This window comes from Siphateles boraxobius, unplaced genomic scaffold (genome assembly GCF_051911475.1).
Source record: "Siphateles boraxobius isolate OS27281-9 unplaced genomic scaffold, OSU_SipBor_1 13, whole genome shotgun sequence".
Classification (NCBI taxonomy): Eukaryota; Metazoa; Chordata; class Actinopteri; order Cypriniformes; family Leuciscidae; genus Siphateles; species Siphateles boraxobius.
The window spans coordinates 17,844,900-17,871,387 of NW_027508733.1; the positions used below are offsets into that span (position 1 = coordinate 17,844,900).

Below are 26,488 nucleotides of genomic sequence, written 5' to 3' on the forward strand. Positions count from 1 at the left end.
TTATTTAATGAGATAACTCATTACAAACACGAGGTCAAGATTATGATGGGCAACTCATATTAGAATAAATGCTACAGAAATGATAATGCCTTTAAGGAGGACGTACATCTGCAGTTAACAAGCTTTGAAGTGCTAATTGCACACGCTAACTGTTCTCTAGACGACCATAGGTCATTCGTGTTGCCACACTTGGGTGAAATTGAAGCTTAGCAGTAGAGGAAAATAAACCACAGTGCAATACATACCCTTTCATTGGGTGTACCGCAATGGCTCTGGGTTGATCAAGTCCGTCAGATATCACCACGGCACGGTACATACCGTTCAACCGAGCAACCTCAATGAGATTTAAGCCATGGTCCGTCCAGTAAATGTTACCTTTGGATGCAAAGCAACAAAGACCCTGAACCAACAGAGAAACAATAAGCCCGACAACATCAAGGCTACTTGGAAAAGCATAGAAATGCTAAAAGAATAGAAACGGACCTGCAATCCAGTCCACTGCAAGTCCTTCAACGCGTCCAAGACCGTTTGTGACGATGTCCTCTCTCCAGGTCTGATCTCGACTGGATCTAGAGATTCTGTTGGAGCCCATGTCTGTCCAGTACAATGTGTCATTTCCTAAACACCAAATGTTTGGCTAGTTAACACAGACTAGTTAGCCCCTAAATGATATAATTACCTTATTATGGGGGCAAAGTGCATATTTATTTAGGGATGCACAATATACCGGTTCCATATTGGAATATCGACTATCAGTCGATATTGTATACTTAATTTTGCATGCTAATTACCCTTATTTTTACATTTAAATAACCTCTGATGTCATCTCACAAATATATATTGTATTTGTATATGGAATATGTATTGTTTTTATTTTAGTGTGCTTGTGTGCTTTTGTAGTCATTGTTTTTTTAAACATGTCTATATTTGTAATTAATTTTATTTCAGCTTTAGTTTTAGTTATTTCAGGTAACTTTTTTATGTTTTTTTTTTATGGTTTTGGTTTTTGTTCACTATAATAACCTTTTCAAGCAACAATTATTCCTAAAATAAAATGTTCTTAAAAGCATGAAATGGATTTTTAGTTTGTTGTCTTTTACGTCACAGCGGCTAAGGACTGTACACATTCTTGTGTTTATGGTTTGGAAAAAAAATAAAAATAAAATTAAAAAAAAGAATTGAAGAGCTGCCAACCTTTACCTAAAAAAATAGGTCTGCTCCAACTGACTGAAATGTCTTTGCCCTTTTTGATCTCAATCAAACCGGTCTCTTCTCCAAAACAATAGAGGCAAAAAAAAAAAAAAAAGCCCAAAGTACTCATGATTGTCCTAGCTCCCATGGTCTGTCTCCTTCAAAACGTTTTTATGAAAATTGCTTTGACTTGGCTGCACGGTTTTATCCGGAGCTTTGTGCATCACCAGCTCCTCGCCTACTCAAAAATTTACATTATACTGTATCCCTTTTGCCAAAAAACTCCAATGAAAGCCCATTCACATCGTTATGAGACATCGCCTCATCTGTCCAGCTAATCTGTTTCGATTATCTTCCATCTGTCATAACAGCATATCTCCACCCTTCACCTCATCTCACAATGAAAAAAAATATACACATGCAATGCAATGCCAATATTTGCTCTATGATGCAAATGGGAAGCTGTAAAGTGTCTGTCGCTGATGCAAAGAGTGGCATTTTTGTCTCAGTGCGGAGACAGCTGTCCAATTACTGAACTAGATAAATCTGTACGAATTACTGGCAGATTCCATGCAAATGAAAGTTTTCCCCATGTCAAGGGGTGATATATTGTTGTACACATGGCAAGGCAATGCCTAATTGCTTTGGTTTCTAAGTACAATTCAAAGGTGTATGAAAAAAAAAAACATTAACAGCTAATTTTACAAGAACAATTATAGATAATGTTAGCCAGTAATACTTATTTTTACACTGTCCATTAAGGGTAAAAACTTTGTAATGAGGAAAACATATATAGTACATAAGCACATCTGTTTGCAAATCATTTTAAAAGCAATTTTTAACCATTATAGCGAAGTTATAACAAAATTAAAAGTATATATTGACCCTTACTCATTCTATAAGACTATTTCCATTTAATGGCATAAAGAGTACAAAGTCATTGAAATAAAGCTGAGATTAAATAAAATATGAATATTAGATGAATAACAAAACGATTTCAATGTAAACAATACATTTTAAATTGAAATACTAAAATTGCTAAAACAGAAACAAATTAAATAAAGACAAAACCACATAACAAAACCCCCAAACATTTTTATTAAAATGAAACTTATCTATTAAGTATTAAAATACATTTTCCTTTTCGGATTTAATAATTAATGAATAATAAAATAAAATAATAACACTAAAAATTAAAATTAGATGACAATTTAAAAGTATATTAGATGAAAAATGGGAAAAAAATCGGTGAATAACTGAAACAAATGTTTTAATTGAAATACTAAAATTACTAAAACTGAAATTTAAATAGAAACACATTAAAAATATGATTAAATACTATAATAGTATATAAATAATACTAAAACAACGCTGATACTGTATATGTCAGTAAAAAGTATTAAAATAAAATGTTCTTAATGATTTAAAAATAACAATAAAAATAATAATAATAAAAAAAAATCTATCCTTTTCTTTTAGAATCAAAGAAAACAGATAAAAGTGCACTTACCGGCATGATAGTCCAGACCCACAGTGAACAGAGTGCCAGTTAACGGCATCAAAACTTCAGAGTTATCGCTTGGATCAAGAGACAGTCCTCTTATCCCTTCATTAACGGAGTACATCAGGAAAGACTGAAGACCTACCAAAGAGTCAAAAAAAAAAAATCAAATGAACCCTGCTCTTAAATATAATGAATAACTCTGAGATTCAAAGGTTAATTACATACGTATGCTCAGGTCAGAACTAATGGTCGTACCTTCACAGGTGGACCGGTCCGGACGAAGGTTGTAGCCCGTGGTACAAGAACATGTCCGAGTGGATTCAGAGGTGGGCAGGCACAGCTGGGAACACCCGCCGTTGTTCGGTACGCAAGGATTGCGACCTACGAAGAGAATTACTAATTAACCAACTAATTAACTAATCATTCATGAAGGCGAACAGGTGTATCTAATGCAAATCTGTCAAAACCCTCCAGCTTCTGTACTTTCTTAAACCAATTTCAGGAACATCACAAACACAAAAAGAGAAAACGCTGGCGCTTTGACTTTGTTCCTCGGACACCTTGTCAGAAACACTCCAGTTAGCTCATTTGAAGTGGCGTAATGAGACGGGCCTTCGCTCCCATGAGGTCCGTGTCAGAGAGATAAATGAGGGAGCTAATTGGTACGAGGAGATTTGAGAAGGAAATAAAAAGATTTACCTTAAAGAGCCTCTAATTGCCTTTTTTTTTATCCTAATAGTATCCTAATAGAGCATTGAGAGGATCAAGCACTCCTCCGCTAATAGACCTGTCAGTGATATGAATGTTCCTCAACATAATTCATAAAGAAAGAAAGGGATTTGACAGTGTGAGGGTGTAGAAACTAACCGCTGTCCAAGTCATGTGCAACCTCACCTTGTAGAAATGACATTCTTTTCACACTACTAAATTAAATACTTACAAAAAATTTGTATCCATTATGAGTGGACAAAAAATTTGTATCCATTATGAGTGGGCAATATGACCAAAATCTTATATCACGATACAAGTAATTTTACTATAACAATATAGTTATTTTTGCTTCAAAAAAATAATGGTTCTTTGATATGATCTTAGTGACTCTTGTGAAGTTGTTGAATTTGGAGATATGTTTTTTTTTTACCTTTCTGACTGTCTTTGTCATACACTTTGATGTGGACCACGCCTGTGGTCTTATTCCGAAGAACCGTCAGGTTTTTTCCGTCCCTCTTGTTAACGGTCCCAAGCTGAGCGAGAACATCGTCCGCCCACCATAACTTCCCACCTAGAGAGAAAAATATGTTTTGGAACAGTTGGAAAAACACCAAAATATCTAGTTAACAAGTAACACATTCACTTTTTTCCCAATATCAAGATTTCACTTAAAAATTTACAGTACGTCACCATTTTGTTTTTCACTGTCTGTCAAACCAATGGAAGACGAAAGGAAACAAACAAAACAAAAGTATTTCTGAATGAACATTTTTACTTTATTTTAACAAAATAAAATAATAGAATTAATGCAATTATATAGTAATATAGTTTTACTTTTTATAATAAATTATTATAATTATTCAATTAAAATGATTAGTAGTATTTATTATTTAATAATAATATAAATATATATATAAATAATAATTCAAATAAATATTTAATAAATGTTACGTTCTATGTGTGTTTGTGTATTTTTCTTTTGTGCTTTTGTTTCTATTCATAATTCTTAGGTTGTGATCATTGGCTGTCCATCAGATACGTGACGTCATGACATCACACATCAGAACTGACGTTCCACCAATCCGCTGGCGTTCCTCCGGTTTAAAACGCCCATTGACAAGGAGTGAGGAGATCAGCGTCAGATCTCAGTCAACACCCGTGCCTTGAGCTGTCTGTCGAACCATGATCAGTTCATGTTTATGTTCATGCTGATGCAGTGGTTTTGAGATTAACACTTCTTCGGGTTTTGTTATTGTTGTTGCTGACGTATTATTGCACTATTCTGAGAGAATGCACTGTTTCAGCGCTAGTCTAGATCACTAAAAAAATCGTATTAAGCGCATTGTGTGCGTGTGCGGTTAATCTAATTCGAACGCGGTGTGTTGTATGCAGTAGCCGGAGCATTTAGATTAGATTTTCGTTTGTGTTTCCTGATTTCGTGTTCTACTGATCGTTGGCCTCTATAAATAGATAGCATTGTTTTTTTGTTAGTTAGTTGGAGAGTGATCGCCATCCACTGAATTTTTATTTAGTCAGCGTAGTTTATTTAACGCGGCGTATACGCTGAAGATTTCGGGTTTGTTTTTCTTGTTAATTTTTCTTTTGGTAGGTAGTTTTACAGTGTTGGGGTAGCGAGTTACAAAGTAACGGATTACAGTAACGATATTACTTTTTTGGGTAACGAAGTAAAGTAACGCATTACACTAAAAATATCGGTAACTACACTACTTTACTAGACTATAGGAACGCGTTTTCCTGCGTTACCCATACCATGTTGTGTGCTTGCCTGGGCTTTGGGTTACATAGTTATAATAATTATGTTTTAATTATTTCACTGATTTGGTGACACTCTTGTTTTCTTGGTTCTCTGATTATTCGTTTTACTTTTACATTTATAATGTGTATTGTAACGTCATTTACACCTTTACAATTAAAACATTTTCAACGTTAATTCTGGTCTTCCTGGTTGTTTCTGCTACTGGCACACATGGCAACAGTATCTCACATAAATGTAGCGCAATCATCCCGTTTACATCTTTAAGCACGTAACAATAAATAATAATAAATATTTTTGACCTGTTAGTTAATAAGGGGTCATAAAAACCTGCATTTCAATTATAGAAGAATTAGAAAATGCTGTTTCAATAGTTGGTTATGGCTGCCTGGAACATAGTACCTCTTGGCATTTATTATACAAATACACATACTTATCCTCTCTGAAACTGAACTGGGATGAAATTGAAGTTCTTTACAGATGTGTTTGTATCCATGCTGCATTTCTTTGCTGCGGACAGCACACTGCAAATCCACTAAGCCCTATAGCGTGTCAACTCAGCCTTTAAGAAATGGTACAAAACCGAGAAAAACATCCAGGACTCAGTGCTAACACATCGGCTCTGATCACACATCATAAAAATGACTGCAAGTATGCCACAGTCTCCCAACATCCCTTTCCCCAGTGACCCAAACCGCTCACGACGAGCTACACATTCCTATGCTCGTATTACTTGCGAGTCGTGTCTTGGATTGAAGGAGGAGACGTCCCATGGTGCCAAACCACACCACTGTACCTCTGTTTTACCCACCCTCTCAGCACTTACGATTCCCAAAGGTGCGAGCGGCGGCAACTTAGTCCCCTGGCAGGCCTGAATGGATTACAGTACATACAGATGCCAAAAGCAAGCAGGACTATTCTTAGAGCTCGGCCGGAGTTAAAGCTATCAGCCGTTGGCAGGCACAAAACCCAGGGAAAATGAATTACGGAGAACAGTCTTAGTGTATACTTCACGTAGGGCACAGCGGAGGATTGTTTAGATGCTCCATGGCGGAGAAAGTTCCTGAATGGAGTTAGAGTACATATTTAATTTGATGCAAATAGGGGTGGGAATGAGTCAACTGGTAGAGATTTACATACACCATTTTTGTTTTATTTGTAACATATTAGGGCATACACAGTTGAACAGATTGCTTTTCAAATGTACATTTTGTAAAGATTTGCACAGCTTAAGTAAGCAGAAATGTGGAAAAAGTAAGATTAGCTGTTTAAATGCACTTTCTGTACTTTTTCCAGATACGACAATTACATTTCTCTAGATATGTTGAATGAAAGATTCCAAAAGTCATTGTTCAAATGGTTCAAAATAAGTTCTAGTTTCAATAAATCCATGCAAGTTAAAAACGACCTTTTAATGTGGTGCAATTATTTATGTGGTGCATTAAAATGACAAGTTTAATGAAGGCTGAAGTCTTTTTGTCCACTTAGACTATGTCGACTTTCATCGTACATAAAAGTAAAGTCATTGCACATTTACATTTAGCTGACGCTTTTATCCAAAGCGACTTACAATTGCTAGATATGACAGAGGTCGCACGCCTCTGGTACAACAAGTGGTTAAGCGTCTTGCTCAGGGACACATTGGTGTCTCACAGTGGATTCGAACCCGGGTCTCTCACACCAAAGGCATGTGTCTTATCCACTGCGCCATCACCACCCGTACAAACTGTTGCACAAACTGTAGTTCTATCCGTCATCTGAACTAAATGTACAAGTTAAATACAAATATGAAATATAAGGGTGCACTTACTTTTTCCACAGAAGACAATTACATTTCGTAGATATTTGTGTCGAATAAACTTTTAATGGGATGCTTTTACTATTTCACAACACTATAATGGCATGAATATAAGGGCTAATTTGATTCCCTTTCATTTTCGTTCAACTTCCTGCAAAAAAAGCTATATTGTGATTTAAATTACATAAAATCCTGTCTTTTAATCTACTGAATCTGTCGACTTTCAGCGTACATAAAAGTAAAGTTACTTGTATCCCTCGTTTTCATTTAATACATTAAACATTTCCCAAATAAGTTCCAAAAGTTCTTCAAGTGGTAAAACGAACAGACTGTCATGTGCAGACAACAATGACAAAGAAAATGAAAAAGGAAGCGAAGTCATTAATAATTCATTATCACTTTACTTGTTTCCTTACTCCCGGGACAGCTCGTAAAAAAACGGGGTTAATTAGACATTAATATTAAACAAACGAGTGTAATAATGAAATGGCCATGAGACGAGAACCCAGAATGTATAGAGCGAGGTTGAGTTGTTTCATCTGACAGAAAAGGAAGGGAAAAGAAAGTTGGAAATAAAGTGAGTGAGAGAAAAACAACGATTCTTAAAATGACAGTCCTTGTTTCTTACCAATTTCTCTGCTGAATGATTTCACAATAAATGTCTTTGTTTCCATCTAGTTTGATTGAAAAACTTGTATGTGCCTTCTAAATAAGCCTGTACATAACAAGGTTGTTTTATAGTACGGCTCCACATAAATGAGGGAAATAAACAGTGTCCGGTTGGCTAACCAGAGAAAACACTTCTCAACCATCACTTCATTACCAGCTCGTAGCTGCTGTTTGCTGGTATAGTGTTCAGTATGATTGTATTAGAAATTGCCAACGTCAGTATCTGATTGTTAGAGGCTTTGAGAAGATGATATAGTAGAAGCGAGAACAGGTTGTTCCTCAGGGTTTAATCGAATAATACCTTCCCTTTCGGCATGTTTGGGATTCCAATTGCATTTTATTAAAGTTGGCGGTGGACTTGGCTGGGTAGATGATTTATCTGTTACACAGTCCTGAAGATTCAAGATCTTTTACCTCAGGTTCCTTGTACAAAATATTCACAGCCTCTGAGAAATTGGCGTGGGTGGAATAAGCTAAATTAAATGAGTTATAATTTCTATGGCTTTAAAATTACATTTCACAATATAGTTGTTTCAGGAAATGTAATACAAATTATTAATATATTACACAATGTAGTGATGCATATGGTTGGATATTGCAGCGAATCATTTACTGTAGGCTACTCATAAAAAATGATTTTGCTAATACAATGAAAAATCAGATATATGTACAATAACAATTTTCGAAAAAAAAATTCACAATTACAATGTCTAGAAATCAATTTCAATAGTAATGTTACATTGGCTTTAATTAGTCTTTTAATGAGATCTACTAATAATTTTAGTGCCGAGAATTTCCACGTGAATAAATGCATAGATCAGCGATTTTGTTTGTGTGCCTTAATGGTCTTGTGGATAAAACCGATCGCCGCGGCAACGAGCACTCAGCTTGATTTCAAAAACACCACATTTTAGCGCTAAATTTTCTCTCATTTAATAACGAACTAAATTAATGCTCTGCTAGTTAACCGGAGAGGTTTTATTTATTTGTATTAGGCACATCCATGCCTTGAAATTTTTCACAAAGTGGTGGGGGACAATATCGACCCTGAGAAAAAGTGATGGGGACATGTCCCACCCATAAATTAAAATTATGCACAGTCAAAAATAAAGCTCCACTTTCACATGAATGCTTTACTTTGTGCGTCAGAATGTTTGAATCCATGTGCTAACACACTATCACTTTAAAGCTGCTATGAATCAAACAAATCTGTATGGTAAAAGCGCTACAATATAAATAAAGGCTTGACCATCATATATGATTGACTTGACCATCATATATTCTGCTATAAAAAGCATAAAATTAGAGCACCATTTACTTGACTCAAAAAAAGTCTGGTATTGTTATTATTATTATTTATTGCTACACTTCAATATGTGAATTATTCCATCAGAAAATTAACACTTATAGTGTTGTCAGACTTTAAAACAACAGAGCTGCGCACTTGTTGATATTTGTGTTTTGAAAAAGTTTTGTCATTCATGTTTTGACTCCTAACCAATTTTATACATTAAAAACTGTCTTTTTATTTGGGCTAGTAAAATTCATTTCGGGCTACCAAAATCTGAAGAGTGCCTGACTGAAGGGCTACCAGCGATTTTGAAATTTTGTGAGCCCTGTGCATATATATATATATATATATATATATATATATATATATATATATATATATATATACAATGTAAAAAAAATACATATTAACTAATTGTGAGAATTAAATTTAGATATTTAAAAGCTCTAAATTCTAAATGGATGACTCATATTTCAAGTTATGTAATCAATTCGAATTTTTCATAAATGTGCCACACCATAACCCAAAATAATGGTATAGAAACAATTTTCACAAAAATAATTGCAAGTAAATTTCACTAGTAATTACAAAGAAACTCATGTCATGAACAAACGTGTTTAAAACCTGGCTCCCAAATAACGCGAAACAGTCCCGTCCACTGACAGCCACATGATAGTTTCTTTCCAAAATACAGCTGTATTTCTATTCCCGCACAGTCCCGAATACCTATAAGGATACCACCACAAACCTTAATAATGAGGTTAGGCCTAATTAAAATGCTTCCAGATCTTCTCTCCCTTGGAAGTCAGGACATTTTATCTCCTGAAAGCTGAAGGTTAGATATTTCAAACAGAATTGATGTCTTTAGTTGATGATCCTCTGGTTTTGAACCAGCTGTTTCACTCATAAACAGATTAACGTCAATCCACAGATGATGAAAAATGGGCACCGTGCTCCCAGAACCCTTTCCAACAGAGTTACGCACCAGGTCAGAAGAAATTAAATAATGAAAACAAGAGGGGCAAACGGGCAAGTATTTCACTGAGTTGCTTTATGTGAGAAAAAGGAAAATGAAATTGAAACTATCTGCTCTCGGCAAAAAAGAAAAAAAGAAAACATTTTTTTTTATAAATGTAACTACTGATGTTTGTTGTTGAAAGTTTTTCTTTAAAGAAAATATGAAGTCAAAACTAAGTATATTTATTATGAAAGTAAATAGGGTCAATCTTATTTTGCACAATCCAGCAGTGTACTTTACAGAGAAAAAAGTTTCAATAATATTTTCTGAAAATATAAATAAAAAAATGTCCACCTCTGAGGTGATCTTTTACGCTAGCCTTTTTGCCCTCATTTATGGTCAAATAAACTGGTAAAACCTTAGTTTAGTCCCATTAGTTTAACCCATGAATTAACAAACAAACAAACAAATCACAGATTTGTAAAATCTAAATTTGTTTATGTTTACAATATTTAATGTAACATAAAACATGAACTAACAATGAGCAGTTGTGTATTTATTTAACAAAGATTAATACATTAATGAAAATGAAAAATAAATGCATTGCTCATTGTTAGTTAATGTATTAACTAATAGAACAATATTGTAAAGTGTCAATAAACCAGTCAGAGTGGCTTTGTAACATACTGAAGGAGTTTATTTTGTGATAATTAGGGATTGGCCAAAGATTATTCTACTTTTAACGACTACTTACCAAATAAAAGGACAAATAGAAGTTTAAATTCAGTTATTATGAGAAAGGTTGCATTACAAATAGGAGATAAAATAACAAAACAGAAGAAAACAAAACAAAACGCAAAGCGAAACAAAAAAAATTAAATAAAGCAAAACAAAACTAAAGCAAAAAAAAAACTAAAGAAAAGGAAAAGCAAAAGAAAAAAATGTATATCAAAGCAAAAAACGAAAGTAAAACCAAGCAAAACAACTAAAAAAAATAATTAAAAAAAGCTAAGAAAAAACATCTAGCTTTGTAGTCAGCAAAATGAAAAGATAATCTTGAAACTAGTAGTATATATATATTCTTAAATACATTTCCCCACAGATTGACCAGTCAAGCATTCCTGAAGCATCACAAAAATATCACTTCCCAAAATATCTTCACTTTTTATAAGTCCAATCAAATCCAGAAGTGTCAAATCAAGTCCCTCCTACATTATTTGCGCCTGAATTTTCTGTTCAGGAAAGTCATGTAGGAACATGCCACATTACACAAGTTGAATACCATTTTACATTTGCTCATTTTGCAGACACTTTTATACAGACAAAAAACGAGGATCATCAAATCTTTATTGTCAATACTTTTTCATTCGCACCTGCTAAATGAATAAATGTAAAAGTCATAATAAAACTTTATGATTTGCACTGAAACCCAACCGTGACTCAAAAGGCACACATAAGATGACAGAACAAATTAATATCTGTCTTTGGCCAAGTCTCAAAACACAGCTGTGAGTGACATCCAAAGATGTGTCATCATTGTAAGAAAAAAACCCATGTCAGAACATGATTAGAGCTGCGATTCAAACCCTTTGGAAACAATAATCTCCCTCTATTGATTTGTAATTGCAGTGTACTAAAACAGCTCCACAATTAGGCTTTAACAAAAACCCTAGAGCTCACATTCAGCATAAAAAGTATTCCTTATCACTCATACACTGCTGTTCAGAAACCATTTACACTGTCTATCAACGTACTAATTCAATAGCTCCATTATTTGCTTGGTTATAATTAACCTTACTAAATTAATGCTGATGAAAACAGCCTTCACTCACCCATCACTGCTAATGCCATGGCTTTCTGTAGCTCTTTTTTCAAGCTGTCAATCACATCCAGGCCACTCCCATCCAGGTTACACCGATTAATGGTCCCGTTTCCTGAACTTATCCAGTACAGCTTGTTGGCAGAGAAGTCAATCGACAGCCCTAAAAAGCACAAAGATGATGTGAAAACATGTAAAGGTATCATTCATTCAACAATGAAAACATGATTTTAAATAATATAGCCTATGCTATATATATATATACAGCTTTGCCATCACAGGAATAAATTACATTTTACTATTTATTCAAATAGAAAACAGTTATTTTATATTGTAATAATATTTCACATTATTATTGTTTTACTGTATATTTGTTCAAATAAATGAAGCCTCGAGAGAGAAAATCATTAAAATATGAGACAGTATGAGTTTAGAATGGTGCAAATTATATTAATTTAAATTTCGGGGTGAATATTCTCGACGCTCAAGACTAAATAAAAAAATGATCCAAAACTTTATTATTTTAGATTATAGTTTTTTTTTCCAGGAGGTGTTTCTGTTAAACATTCCTGATTTAAATAACAAAGAATTGAAAATTGTTTCATCTCATGAATATCAACACATAGTCGCTTACAAAATGTGTCTGGTTATTTGAAATCTGCAAATTCCCCTACGGCAAAGCATGTTTACTTGAGGCACAGCATTAATAGTTCAATAGTTCAAAAGGTTGTTTTCTGCTTTTATTTCCTTCATTCGAAATAATCCCTCCTTCACATTACAATGATAACCGCTGTTACTTAAGATTTGGCTCAGGCTATAATCACATGCGAGTGAGGGATATTTTTGTTTTAATTATGAGTTGAGAGGAGAACCGGGAAAATAACAGAGAGCTCTAACAATAATACCCTGGGCTACTTCTCAGTCCAAATTACTATAGATATAATGATTTCAACAGACACGGCCTAGAGGAAGAGGAGAATGAGTAAATGGCACCCTTACTCTCACATGTGTTACAGTATGTTCATGTACACATGCCATTTGTTAATGTTAAATAGACTGTTTGAAACAGAAACAATAGCTTTATTAAATCTTTTTTTGCCAATGAAAGCAAAAAACAGCACAGAGAAAAATTCAATGCAAAGCTAAGAAAACAGCTAGTGTTGCCAATGCCTTACTCTTTATGGTGTTTGCAAATGAAAGACAAAACAAACCAAAACAAAGCAAAAGCACAAAGCAAAACAAAAGCTACTGTTGCCTGATGCCTTGGTTTATTATTGTGTTTGCAAACGAAAGATAAATCAAAGCAAAGCAGAGCAAATCAAAGTAAAGTAAAGCAAAAAAAAAAAAAACATGAAAAAAGCAAACTAGCCAAGGTGTTGTTACAGCCCTTCTATATGATGTAAAGATGAAAAAAAAAAAAAAAAATAGCAAAGTAAAGCAAAGCAAAACAAGGCGAAAAAAAAGAAAAGAAAAAAACCTTTTTTTACCATACACCACAATAGTTCTGTTACAAAGCCAAATAAGCTTTGCTGTGTATATAGGCTTCCTTCTAAACTGACGTTAAACTAAAGTGCTCTACTCAGTGCAGCAAAAAAAAAAAAAAAAAAAAAAAAAAAAAAAAAATATATATATATATATATATATATATATGTATGATGTACTTGATGTACTACAATAATTAAGGTCTTTTACAAGCAATCTGCAAGCAATCACATCATTACTGCATGGCACAAGCTGATTGGCCTCTGTTGATCATGCAGCCAATGAGATTGCTTGCTCAAAATTTAAATAGCCTGGCTCACTGATTGCTGTAAGCTAGTAGTGCAGTAAAGACTGGAGTAATAGACTATAAAGACTCTCCCCCTCCACCTTCCCCAGCTCCACCTGCCTAGATCTGCTACAGGATTTGTGTGTGTCTGTTTATGCAGCAGCATCATATTCTCACAGCAGTCTGTCTGTGTATCTATTAGCAGTAGCAAGTCCACACTTGCCTTTCAGCAGCAGCAATAATCAACAGCAACAGCTGGAGCCATAATTATTCTAAAATACTATCATTATTAAAATACTAAGTAGGCAGTTCACTACTTTAGGTTTTGGAAATTGAATTTACCAACAGGCTCTTTCTGGTTCTGGTGCAAAATCTTGATGTTACTGCCATCCATGTTGGCCATATTTATTGTGCCCCCATCCATCCAGAACATCTTCCTGTAGACCACAACAAAACAAGATACATTCAGAGAGATGGATGAGTCTTCAAGATGAAGGATGGGACGCTTTCGCTTTAAGGAATCGCGACCCGTGTGAAGGTCGGGGAGGTAGAAAAGAACTTTATCTTCACAATCTCCACAGAGCACAAAACAATCAAATAAAGCTGTCTCTATCTCCTTCATACATCTTGATAGCGCGCATGAACCTACCTGACAGATGACTTTCAGAAATGTTGACAGGGTCAGAAGCTAAAACGAGCAGACAGCTTGCGGAAAAAAAAATGTGACAAGGGGCGCAGATCACGAGAGATATCGAGGAACAAAATAAAACGACATGCTCACTGTACCATGCTTAAAATCCATAACTGGATTACAGAATTGCCCTATATTAAATCTCATGCAAACAATTGCGAGGAACTGGCTCCATTTTTAATTAGGCTGCATGTCTGGAATCATAATGTATGCTAATTAAAGAGGTGTCACTGGCTAGTCCAACAGGGGTAAGATGAATTTGCATTTCTGATTGGCTGACAACCAGTTTGGCATCGTTAAAGAGTTTTCATGGCTATAACAATTTGTCAGTCTTAATCAACTCCCAGAAAATGACTAATAACTTTAGTTAATTGTGCACACTGAATATAAACAGAGACCTGTTCAGTAATTAGCTTTCTAACTGATGTATCTTACATGCAATTTTCAAGGTAACGAAAGGTGACAATTCGACAGAAGCATGCAATTACTTTTTAATAAAAATAGGATAGCGATCTTTAGCAACACCCCGGCCCATAACTTCTCCATTACTGATATGGTTCATTGTTAGCATGGTTTTTGTTACCCTTTAGACGGATGCAGGACGAGACACTTGGGCTTGTCCGTGCCGTGAACGACGGTGGTTTTAAGAGATCCGTCAAGACGGGCGACATTAATGTGGGTCTCATCGTTGTCTGAGCTCATCCAGTACATGTTTCTGGACAGCCAATCAATAGCCAGGCCACGGACATTGGATAGGTCTGTAAATAAACATATTATCAATAAATAATGTACATTTCTTATCACATTAAACGGTCAAAAATATATAAACTAAATTGCGTTTATTTGATTTGATTTAATAAATGTAATTATTAATTTAAATGTCATAATTTAATAAAGGAAGAATAATAACATAATATGTTGTTCATACTTATTTCAGAATATGTTATACAACATACTTGTACTTTTGGTACTTTTATATACAAAAACAGTATATATATATATATATATATATATATATATATACACACACACACACACACACACACAAATACACACTAGGGATACTTGATTATGGCAAAAAATCAAATCATACTCGCGATTATTTTTGGTCAATATTGAAATCGGAATACATTGGAAATACTTGCAACCAAAATGACAACAATAAGGTAATAAGGTATAATGTAATAAAAGGTTTTCTTTGTAAACACACATTTGACTTTATTAGTAAAAGCAGGAAAATTAAAAGCAGTTTGAACTGTGTGAAAATGTAACGGGCAAAATGGACTGCAACGTACCTCCAGACATGATTGTTTCCAGTTTGGTTCCATTAACGAAAGCCCGTTTTATAGTTCGGGTCTTCACGTCGGCCCAGTAAATCCTCTCGTCTATGGCGTCGTAATCCATCGCCGTGACATCATCAATATCGGGTACGGTGAGGGCCATGATGACGTTGAGGTACGGGTTGTCTATGTCCACTCCTCGAATCTCAGATCTCCGAGCGTATAACAGAAATTTCTTCACAACTGTTCAGGTACATAAATATATAATTCAATTCAAATTGATTCTCAATTTAATTTAGTTTCTCTGCCTCTAGTATCTCCGGGAGCGAAAATATGACCTAAATCAGTTAAGGGGACAAATATAATAAGGGGAATTGAGTGTCCTTACAAAGGCAGCACTATAAAGACATAAAGCTCAAAGGACTCATACTGTAAATTCTCCTTTCTTGACCTCAAGAGAGATCTCTGGGGCAGCCATTAAAGAGAGATCTCCATTTCAGTCTGTAATGAGTTTAGGTAGGTCACGTAAGTCTCCTGATACATGCTATAATTATTCCAATTTCAGACATTCTGCTTTATATCAAGTCCATTCAATTGAATCGCACATTTTGATGAAGAAACCTAGACTGTAATTTGCAACTTGTGCCTAGTTGAAGCATCAGTGTGTGTCCAAAATACCCACCTGACAATGTGTTCAAGCGAAAAAGTTGGATAAAAAAAAACAAAATCAGTTCTGTACATTAGACCTTGGCAAGTAAAAAGACATGTAAGACCCAGTAAGCCTTCAAATTCCAGAGTTTGGGTGTGTGGGCCAAACGTGTCTTGTAAAAGGAAGATCTACGGTCAAGAAGACCGCTTGAGCTCACCTTGGCAGGTTCGGTTGTTGGCCGACAGTTTCATGAGATGTGGACAGGAGCAAGACGCGGAACCATTATAATTTATAAGACAGAGGTGAGAACATTGGCCCCTTCCCTTGTTACCATCACATGGATTAGGAGCTGAAAAGATGGGAGAAGAGATGGACAAAACATGAATAAAAGAATGTCAGAGTATACATGCATCTGCATATGTTATATTCATTCTGATGGCTAATGATTGATCTGCGAGTCTTTTAGGATTTCTTTAGCTAGTTATTATGCAATGCGGCTTGCATCTATCCACGTAGACCTGAAACTAGATGCTGTGCTGAGTAATTAGGCCCCTTATTCCCTACCCAACAATCCCAGGGTTTCTTCTTGCTCAGAGCAAGGTTGTTACTCCAAAAACTCTAAATGAGACCGTAAAACACACACGTACCAAAAAAAAAAAATGCATTAACAAGTCCATAAAAAACAGTCGTTTCAGGCCTAATGAATACAGTAATCACTATGCCACTCTTGCTAAACTATTCTGACACATGAAAACTGATAGAGATGCGGGCCAACCTTTTCAAACGCAGACGGGTAATGAAAATGGACACAGAACAGACTATCCTGAGCTATAAACAAAATCCCCAAACAGTGTAGGGCCTAAAGCAGGTGCTAAGCCACAGTGCTAAAACAGAGAGCAGAAACAAAAACGGAAGAGAAACTATTAGAAATGGTTCAGTCTATAGATTTAAAAAAAAATAATAATAATATGAATTTATTATTTTGTCATACTGACTATTTACTTGAATAACTGGTTGGGAAAAAATGTAAGAGTGCTACTGTATATTTAAAAATAAAATAAAATAACGCAATCCTTGTGAACCTTCATAACAATAATAATAATACATTTTATTTATATAGCACCTTTCAGACATAAAAGGCAGTTCAAAATGATTCAAAGGTAAAAAAAAAACATTTAAAAACAACAACAAAACAGATTAAACAAAAGCAACAATAAAAGCATAAAAGCAAAAATTATTATCACTATAATCCAAATAATAATAATAATAATAATAATAAAAAGAGTAAATCAGGTGTTACGCCACAGGACAAACAGGAAAGAGCAGAAACAAACAAAGAAACAAAAAGTTATACCTAGAAATGGTATTATTAGAAAAATTAATAGAAATGGTTCAGTCTAAGGCTCCTCCATTTTATTAAATATATTAATTAAATAATTTTGTATTACTGACTTAAGACGTCAATTTCACATTTTAAAAATTACTTTTGACAACGCTAGTTTTAAGTTCAGCTCAGATGACAAATATGCATTCATACACTGTTACCGAATTTAAGTTCTAATAACTGAAGTTCTATCATTAAATAGTGCTTGATTATCACAATATCATAATATAATGCTTGATTGACTGATGTTAAGAGTGTAAGATCAGATATTTCAAAAGCTGTGCTATTTTACAAAGATAAGCTGATCTTAAAAAAAAAAACATCAACAACAACACAAATGAAACAAAAGCAACAAGAGCAAACAATAAAAGTAAATGAAAAAAACAGCACTATGAACAAAATCACAAAACAAAGCAGGTGTTAAAGGGTTATTCACCCAAAAATGAAGATTCTGTCAGTAATCACTCATCCTCATGTTGTTCCAACCCCGTAAGACTTTTACCTTGCAGCCTATGAAGGAGTGAGCCAGCTCTCAGATTTCACCAAAAATAGCTTAATTCGTGTTCTGAAGGCGAACGAATGTCGAACGGGGTTGGAACAACATGAGGCTGAGTAATTACTGACAGAATCTTCGTTTTTGGGTGAACTAACACTTTAACCCACAGGACAAACAGCAATGAGCAGAAACAAAGAAAGTGAGAAAAACTAGTATACATGTTTCCGTCTAAAAAGCGCAGGAACACACATTTGGCTTAAAAAACACACATTTCTAAACTAGCCTATGAGAGGTACATCTCAAAACAACCTGGCTCAAAGCTAGAGATGACAAGTCTAAATATATTGTTCTAAAAATGATTCACTTTCATCATCATTTTCAAGGATTCTATGCAGTCGAAGACTCTTTCTCTACTTCAAACCGACTCCGAGTTTGATCAGAACATAAAAAAACAGACCCACAATCTTACAAAAAACCTTTACACATCTGTGCGGTGTATCCCTCCATCCAAACTCTAGGTTTATAGCTGCCAATCACAATCTGGAACGCTGTGTGAACATTTCCGCCAGCCCATTATGAGTGTTTATCTGGAGTCATGAGTTAACAAAGAGCCTCTTAGCGCCATTAAGGGTGTAATTTTGCTTTGGTGGATGATGCCAAGCTCGATGTGTTGACAGAAGGCTGATTCTTCCACATCTGGCAGATGTACACCCAAGGGAAAAGATGCTGGACAGCCATCACGGGCTGATTCAATTGTGTTTTATTCATGGGGCGTTTTTTTGGCACTTCTTTTGTACTTTATTGCCCAAACGGTGAACAAATTCTATTAGGCCAATTAAAAGTAGGTTACAGAAGGAGGGACAGATTTCAAGCACATGTTCAGTGTTGACTGAACTGATGCATGCTACAAGAAATTACCCAGAGGTCATTAGGGGTGGGCCAGTAAGCAACCACCCAGCACGCACTAGAAATATACGTTTAAACACCCAAGCAACTCTTATAGCAACCATCTGAACACATTGACTGCTATAGCATCATGGTGTGTAATTATTGATTGGATATGCAGTCACAGTAAAATGTAAACAAACAAACAAATAAATAAACAAATACAATTATTCCGTGTTATTACAGCATCTAATAGGAATAGATAAACAAAAAACAAAAAAAAACAAAATAAATGAAAAGAAACCAAATAAAACAACAACAAAAAAACACCAATACACCCATTTAGAAATACATAAATAGATTCAATGTTTTTGCAGCATTTTATAGGAATAGAAGAAAATAAATCCATTTTATATTTTTCATTTTTTTGAAAAATAGAATAAAAAAATAAATTCAAAAAAAAAAAACACACCAATAGACAGATATTTCTCCAAGTTCTTGTTTGGTACCTTTTGTTGTTGTTATAATTGGAATCTTTGTTTGTAAAAGTGCATTTAGAAAGTCATAACAGAAAGTGTTTTTTTTAATTAATAAACAAACAAATAGTATCTTTTTACTATAAACCTTACAAGCTTACAATAGATTTTTTTTATGTTTTTGCAGCATCCTAAAGGAATAGAAAACTAAATAAAATCAAATAAAAAACTATAAAATCTTTGAAAAGTGCATTTCGTTTTTAGAAGGAAAGTGAGAACAGAAATGTAACCTTGTAGTGTTTGACTGTCTGTTTCCTATTTCAGAAATGATGGGGATTCTTGATGAGAATCAAGGGAGTTCTTGACGAGACAGCTTTGCAGCCAATTAGTCCCTAAAAATCTTCTATTGCGAAATGGGAATGTGCCAGAGCTGGGTCTTTGAACGCTGTTAATCCAACATGACAACTTCGCTCAATCTAGAGATTTCTCTCATTATGTTCTTTGGATCCTTCAAATCATCATCTGTTCAAAGTCCCTCTAGACCGTTTTGAAAGACAGAAGATGGTTTCTTACTTTGTGGCTGCCTGCTGGGATGGTATATCTCCAGGTCAAAGGGTTGGGCGCTGGTTTTTTGGATCACGGTCACATTGGCTCCGGTCCATTTGTTGGCTTTGGTCAATGTGTTGGTCCTCCAGTCGGTCCAATAGACGTCCCCTCCAAAGAGAGACACGGCGAAGGGGTGAGAGAGGAGCTCGTGTCCTCGAAGAATTTCAATCACCCCTGTGCCGTCATATAGAGCGGAGTATATCGCGTCAGATCTGAGGAGAGACAAATAATCATAGTAATCATCATCATCAGAGTATATTAAAGTCAACAAGAAATCAAAACAGGCCCTATTTAATTTCTTAATACACGCTTCCAAACACACATTGTCAAACTGAATCAAATCGAAGATTGGAAATCTGTGAATTACATAACTTTGAATGGAATTAATTCAATAAATGAAAGTAAGACGAGTAGAGAGGTAAATTATATGCATTACATTTGATTCCATTCAGTTCGGGTTGATTTGACTCGAGTCATGTCAACAAGTCAATACAAGTAAAAACCAATCAACTTGAACTTAACTGAATCAAATCAAACTTCATAAATCTAGTTTAATTCTGAATTACAGCAATTCAATTAACTTAACTGAGTAAAGCCAAAACAACCTGAAACGAACTGAACTTAATAAATCTTGTCCAACTCTAAATAACATTGGTTCCCTTTCGAAGGGAACTCAACAATACGTCAACGACGCTATGGGGGGAACGCCTCAGGCGTGACAGGTGTCTGAAATCACTATCAAATCACGTCAATCATATTGACCGGCGACAGCCCGTGAATCATTAGCGTGAATGATTAACGTGCGACCTGGAAGTATAAAGGGGCGCCTTGCAAACATGACAAATCATCTCATCGTCTTCAGGGACTGTCTGTTTGAAAACGCTATTCAATGAAACGGTAAGAAAATTAAATGTACAGCACACGAGTGTGCTTTTCTTGCCTGGGAGAAGAGCGCGCACGGGAGATTCTCGAGGGAATCCTCTGTGTGAACTGTGAGCGTTTTTCTCTTAAAACGCTCGCTCTCGTCTGGCCCTCTTCTCGAGTGAAGGGGGTTCAACGTCTGGTTCTCATGGTCCCGCTCGTGCCGAGGCAGAGCGGCGGCTTGCATCATGGGCTTCCAGATAGAGCTCGTCGATCATCTTGAGAGTGCTGTAAACCTCTCAGATGATTCGACGGCTGACGAGGGCGAACTGCAGGTCGATGACGAGGATTTTTCACCGACGGTTTCCTGCAGTTGCTGCTCTTCAGGACGAGCAGGAGATGGCTGAGGAGGTTTATAATCAGGTAGATCCTGAACCCTCTCAGCCACCCTGCCCCGTGTATGCAGGTCTGGTGGATGTTGTGGGGCTGTAGCTGCCATGGCAACGCGCTAGAGGAGAGACCGCTCGCGGTAGGCTCGGCGATCGGTTTCTCCCCGGCCATACACCACCAGCTCAGGGAGCCTTCCATTCCTTCCTGATCTTCACACGGAGATCGAGAGGGCATGGAAGAGCCCATGCTCTGCCCGTATTCACTGACATCAGCGGGTTAATTTCGCTGATGTTGATGGGATCGCAGAGCATGGGTATGTGTCGATGCCGCCCATTTGACGAGTCGTTTGCAAACTATCTCGTGTCTGGGCAGGCGTCGACACTGAGAGCTCCAACTCTGCCATCCAAACCGCTAAAGACAACAGCGCGTTTGAATGGCAGAGCATACACGGCAGCAGTTCAGGCTGGTGCTTCCCTGCACACCATGGCGGTGCTGCAGGCATACCGGGCCGACCTGCTGCAGGATCTCGACCAGGGGGCAGGGTTGTCCCCTAAGGCAGTTACTGAGCCGCGCCGAACCACGGCTCTTGCGCTCCGGGCCACCAAACAAACTGCTGCCACGATCAGTCGGTCGATGGCGGCGATGGTGGCCACGGAGAGACAGCTTTGGTTAAACCTGGCCGACGTTGAGGAGAAAGAGAAGGACTTTCTCCTCGATTCATCGGTTTCGCCCTCTGAACTCTTTGGCCCCGCCGTGGAGGCGGGGCTTGGGAAGTTCAGGGAGGCGAAGGCGCGCTCAGCTGCTTTTAGGAAAAAACCTACATACCGCTGAGATCCGGTTCCACGCCCAGGCAGGCGGGAGGGCCTGGCCCTTCACGATCTGAGGACCGTAGACAGGGCCAGAGAGCCAGTGTCGCCTCTCGTGCGCCCCCTCTGTGGAGGAACAGGGCGCAGGAAAGGCGTGACTCCCGCTAGAAGAGGGATCTGAGGGAGGTTATCCAGCACAAGCGCATACAGCGTCGCTGATGGATAATCTCCCCGGAGGGCTTCATTAAAAAGAGAATCCAGCCCTCTCCTCTCTTCTGACTCCCCAGACGTTCATTACATCAGGCCTGGCGCTGGGCCTATGATAAGAACGATGTTCCAATGGCCCGCCTAGGCTTGGTTAGTAGAAACGCCTCTTTCAGGCATGTAAAGTGGTGGACCCTAGGTTCATAAAGAACTATCTGGCGAGTCTTCACTCCGCACGCCGCAGGTGAGCTGCTGGTCTTTTCAAAGAGTACTTTTTGTGATTAAAAAATAACATATCTCTCTTTACAGACCTCGTTCCCTGTATAGAGTCATGGGGTCATGTCAAGGTAATAAGGTAAGAGAACTTTATTGGATTATCAGGGCCCTGAAGTTCCCCGTTGGGTGGCCAGAACGGTAACTGTGTTAGCCTTCGGGCTGCTAGCCACCTCAGGGTAGAGTGGTTGGTCTCTCTCTTTAAATTGTTTTACTTAGAGTGTTGACTGACGCTAGAGCTTCAGATAGATCTTATGTCCGGCCCACAGGTCCGTTTTGACTTTTTCCTGAGTATGTCGCCCCTTGAGCTCTGTGTGGGTTTTCATTAGGCTGAGCGATTCTGAAGCCCTTTGTATGGAATAATACAGACTATATTCTTTAGTAAGGCTGTGGCTCCTCCGAGCCCTCAGTTAGATCTATGCTTGCAGGCTGGCCCTCACCAGGGCCGCCTCTGTAGCTGGCCTAGGCTGTGCCAGGGATATTAGAGGCGCTCTGCTAAAAAATTTTAGCATTTCTTCCTCTGACCCTTCACTGTGTGAATGTTGGTTTCTAGCATCCCTGTATAAACAGCCTCCTCCCGTGGGAGTCGTTAGGCCAAGGCCCACCCCCTTCTCTGCATTCTGGGGTGACTAGAGTAATGCAGCGTGGTGCTGAGGATGGTTTGTAAGGACATGGTAGGCCTCAAACAGGCCTCCGTGGTATATATGTCTTTATTGAGCAGGGTTAGGCCGTCTTTCGCTTCACGAAGAAGACTGGGTTTCCTGCCCGACCCTGCCATGCAGAACTGGCCTATGGATTTAGGCCGCCAGTTTAGGCTTCACTCACCTCGCTGAGCTACTGCTCGAGCGCTAGGTTGTAGGTGGTTGGCTTTCATTCAAGCCCCACTCCCCTAGGTTGGGCACAGATACATTTCTGTCACCCCTAGAGCCGCTGGCAGGCCCGCACCCTGATAACCTCAGGGTGAGGTGTGAGTATTCCCCTGTGATACAGGGTAGGTCTGAGCACTTCACTCCCAGTTCTGTTTTATCCCACCTCGCACCACTATGGCTCGGGTCGAGTATGAAGTAAGCTTCACTTCTTCTTTGGTCGAAGTACGCTCCCCTGAAGCCAGAGCATTGCCCTGAGCTGACGCCCATGCTAGATGGTAGGCCCCTGACTAACTGGGGCCTCCGTTGAGGCAGAGTGGCGTATGTTGTACTCCCCTTGTTTTAAGGGTGCTAGCTTTTTTGCGGAGTACACTGCCATGGGCAATGTGATTAGGCACCAGGATGCTGTAGGCGCTGTGTAGTATGGTTTCCAACAGTGTACTTTATGGCAGAATATGACTTGCTATTAGCTAGTAGGCCCGACCAGGCCTCCCTGATAGGCGAGTCCCCAGCTGGCTGGCCTTAGCAGGCCACCTTATACTTTGGATCAGGTAGTAGGCCTCTCCGGGCCTCCCTGTAACGCTCCCTAGTGGTGCTGGGTTTATGAAGCTAGTGGTCTCTTGCTATCAGTTTCAGCTAGCCTTAATAGGCAGCTGCTGAAGGCGAGCTTGCGCCCTGGCTCGCTAAAGTGTTCATTCTCTGCTAAAGGACGGAACCTTTTCTGCCTACAGCCTGGTTTGCCTACCAGGTAGACCTTGTGCTCCCCTCACGAGGGTCTCTATGAGCATGCGGCTGCCTGGGTCTGGTCAGACGGTCGTAGGCCTCTCGTGAGGCCTCCCAGTTAGATCAGCCCTTAGGCCTTCACAGGCCTCCTCAGTGTTTTGAAACACAGACACTGGGTTGATCCATGGATCGAGTAGAGAAACTCCCCTCGCTAGCAAGGGTCGGAAAGCACTATGCTGAGTCATACTCTCCGGGATATCCCGTCTCTGAGATCCGGGCCGAGTGGTTCACTGCCAGCTTCGCAGTCCCTCGGGTTGGATGCCTTACTTAAGGCATTTGTCCAGAGGCTCTGTCTTCAGACAGACAGGATTTGGCCAGACTAAGTGTCTATGTACTGGCGCCAGGTCAGGCCGTCCTGGTGGCATTTCGGGGTGAGTACGTTCCCCTGAATAGTGACTGGCTGGGGTTCCCTTGGGTTCCCTAGCCACATTCCCTAGAAGGGACCCCTTCTAATTGGAAGCTGAGGTTCCAGGCCCGGAGCCGGCCCAGGTAGACCTTTCATTTAACCATGTTTATGAAGGTTTTTCTGTGAGGCTGTAGCTTGGGCTATGACCGTAGGGAATGCTGTCACTGACAGCCCAGTGTGACCTGAGGGTGAGTGGTTCTAGCGTTTCATTTGAAGTTGCTGGTTCTGACAGTTGTCACTGCCACTTGGCATGCACTCCCCTTAGCATGGCGGCGTTGGTATATCGTTCCCCATAGTGTCGTTGACGTATTGTTGAGTTCCCTTCGAAAGGGAACGTCTCAGGTTACGACTGTAACCTATGTTCCCTGAGAACAGGGAACGAGACAATACGTCTCCCTGCCATGCCGCGGGGCTTGCCTACCGTACAGTCCCTTCAGACGATAAGGTGATTTGTCATGTTTGCAAGGCGCCCCTTTATACTTCCAGGTCGCACGTTAATCATTCACGCTAATGATTCACGGGCTGTCGCCGGTCAATATGATTGACGTGATTTGATAGTGATTTCAGACACCTGTCACGCCTGAGGCGTTCCCCCCATAGCGTCGTTGACGTATTGTCTCGTTCCCTGTTCTCAGGGAACATAGGTTACAGTCGTAACCTGAGACGTTATGTCACGATTCCTGTCTTATGTTTTCCTTGTCTTGTGTTGGCTTTTGTTATTTCCTGTCCTGTGCCATGTTTTGTAGTCCTTTGTAGTTTTTCTTGTTTATTAGTCTCTCCAGGTGTTTCTAATTAGCCCCGCCCCCTTGTTATCTTGTTTGCCTGTGTATTTAAACCCCTGTGCTTCAGTCGTGTTTTGTCGGTCGTTGTTTAATGTTGCTTGTAGTCTGAGTTCTGAGTACCTTGTTCCTAGTTCTGAGTTTACCCTGGATTACCTGTTAGTTGGATTATTAAAGTGCTTGCATTTGGATTCACTCTCTGCTTTGTCCTTGCTGCGCCGTAACAGAACGACCGACCATAAATATGAATCCAGCAGCACGGATCTCGCCTGATCTACACAGGCTAGACCGGGAGTTCGCTGGACAGATCGCGGCCTTGGCCCTGGGAAGCCTTGATCTGTTCCAGTACACCTGGGGGTTTGTTCCCCTCGCTGCCTCCTGCTCTCTGGGTGATGAGGCGATTAAGATGTGTTACCGGCTGGGGGCTAAGGAGGTCGACCTGAGGGAGCTCCCCGATCACTCCGGTCTGGACTGGAGAGAGGTATTCACCAGATGTCTGGAGAGCTTCCTCCCGTGGCACGCCACGTCATCACCTGTTCTTCACGTTCACCAAGACATGCCTGAGCTTCACCACGACATGCCTGAGCTTCACCACGACATGCCTGAGCTTCACCACGACATGCCTGAGCTTCACCACGACATGCCTGAGCTTCACCACGACATGCCTGAGCTTCACCACGACATGCCTTAGCTTCACCACGACATGCCTGAGCTTCACCACGACATGCCTGAGCTTCACCACGACATGCCTGAGCTTCACCACGACATGCCTGAGCTTCACGTCAGCCACGTCCGGCCAGAGCTTCACGTCAGCCACGTCCGGCCAGAGCTTCACGTCAGCCACGTCCGGCCAGAGCTTCACGTCAGCCACGTCCGGCCAGAGCTTCACGTCAGCCACGTCCGGCCAGAGCTTCACGTCAGCCACGTCCAGCCAGAGCTTCACGTCAGCCACTTCCAGCCAGAGCCTTCACCGCTGGTCCCGTCCAGCACAGATCCTTCACCGCTGGTCCCGTCCAGCACAGATCCTTCACCGCTGGTCCTGTCCAGCACAGCGCCCTCACCGCTGGTTCCGTCCAGCACAGCGCCCTCACCGCTGGTTCCGTCCAGCACACCGCCCTCACCGCTGGTCCCGTCCAGCACAGCGCCCTCACCGCTGGTCCCGTCCAGCAC

General features: G+C 39.1%; 1 protein-coding gene and 1 long non-coding RNA gene across 3 annotated transcripts in view; one reads left to right on the plus strand and one right to left on the minus strand.

Moving 5' to 3' along the window:
• Nucleotides 1–26,488, minus strand: part of lrp1ba (low density lipoprotein receptor-related protein 1Ba) — a 274,722-nt gene that overhangs the window by 129,424 nt on the left and 118,810 nt on the right. For both annotated transcript variants that reach the window (XM_077226234.1, XM_077226236.1), the window contains exons 27-37: nucleotides 19,918–20,162; nucleotides 16,321–16,452; nucleotides 15,470–15,697; nucleotides 14,758–14,932; nucleotides 13,826–13,920; nucleotides 11,729–11,878; nucleotides 3,837–3,977; nucleotides 2,951–3,076; nucleotides 2,702–2,833; nucleotides 484–618; nucleotides 246–375 (exon numbers count right to left, since the gene is read on the minus strand). In XM_077226234.1, coding sequence (XP_077082349.1) covers nucleotides 246–375; nucleotides 484–618; nucleotides 2,702–2,833; nucleotides 2,951–3,076; nucleotides 3,837–3,977; nucleotides 11,729–11,878; nucleotides 13,826–13,920; nucleotides 14,758–14,932; nucleotides 15,470–15,697; nucleotides 16,321–16,452; nucleotides 19,918–20,162 — 1,689 coding nt within the window. The remainder of the gene's footprint in view (nucleotides 1–245; nucleotides 376–483; nucleotides 619–2,701; nucleotides 2,834–2,950; nucleotides 3,077–3,836; nucleotides 3,978–11,728; nucleotides 11,879–13,825; nucleotides 13,921–14,757; nucleotides 14,933–15,469; nucleotides 15,698–16,320; nucleotides 16,453–19,917; nucleotides 20,163–26,488) is intronic.
• Nucleotides 21,073–21,283, plus strand: LOC143735899 (uncharacterized). Its single transcript, XR_013203332.1, has 2 exons — nucleotides 21,073–21,146; nucleotides 21,185–21,283. It is a non-coding gene; the product is annotated as an uncharacterized LOC143735899 (long non-coding RNA).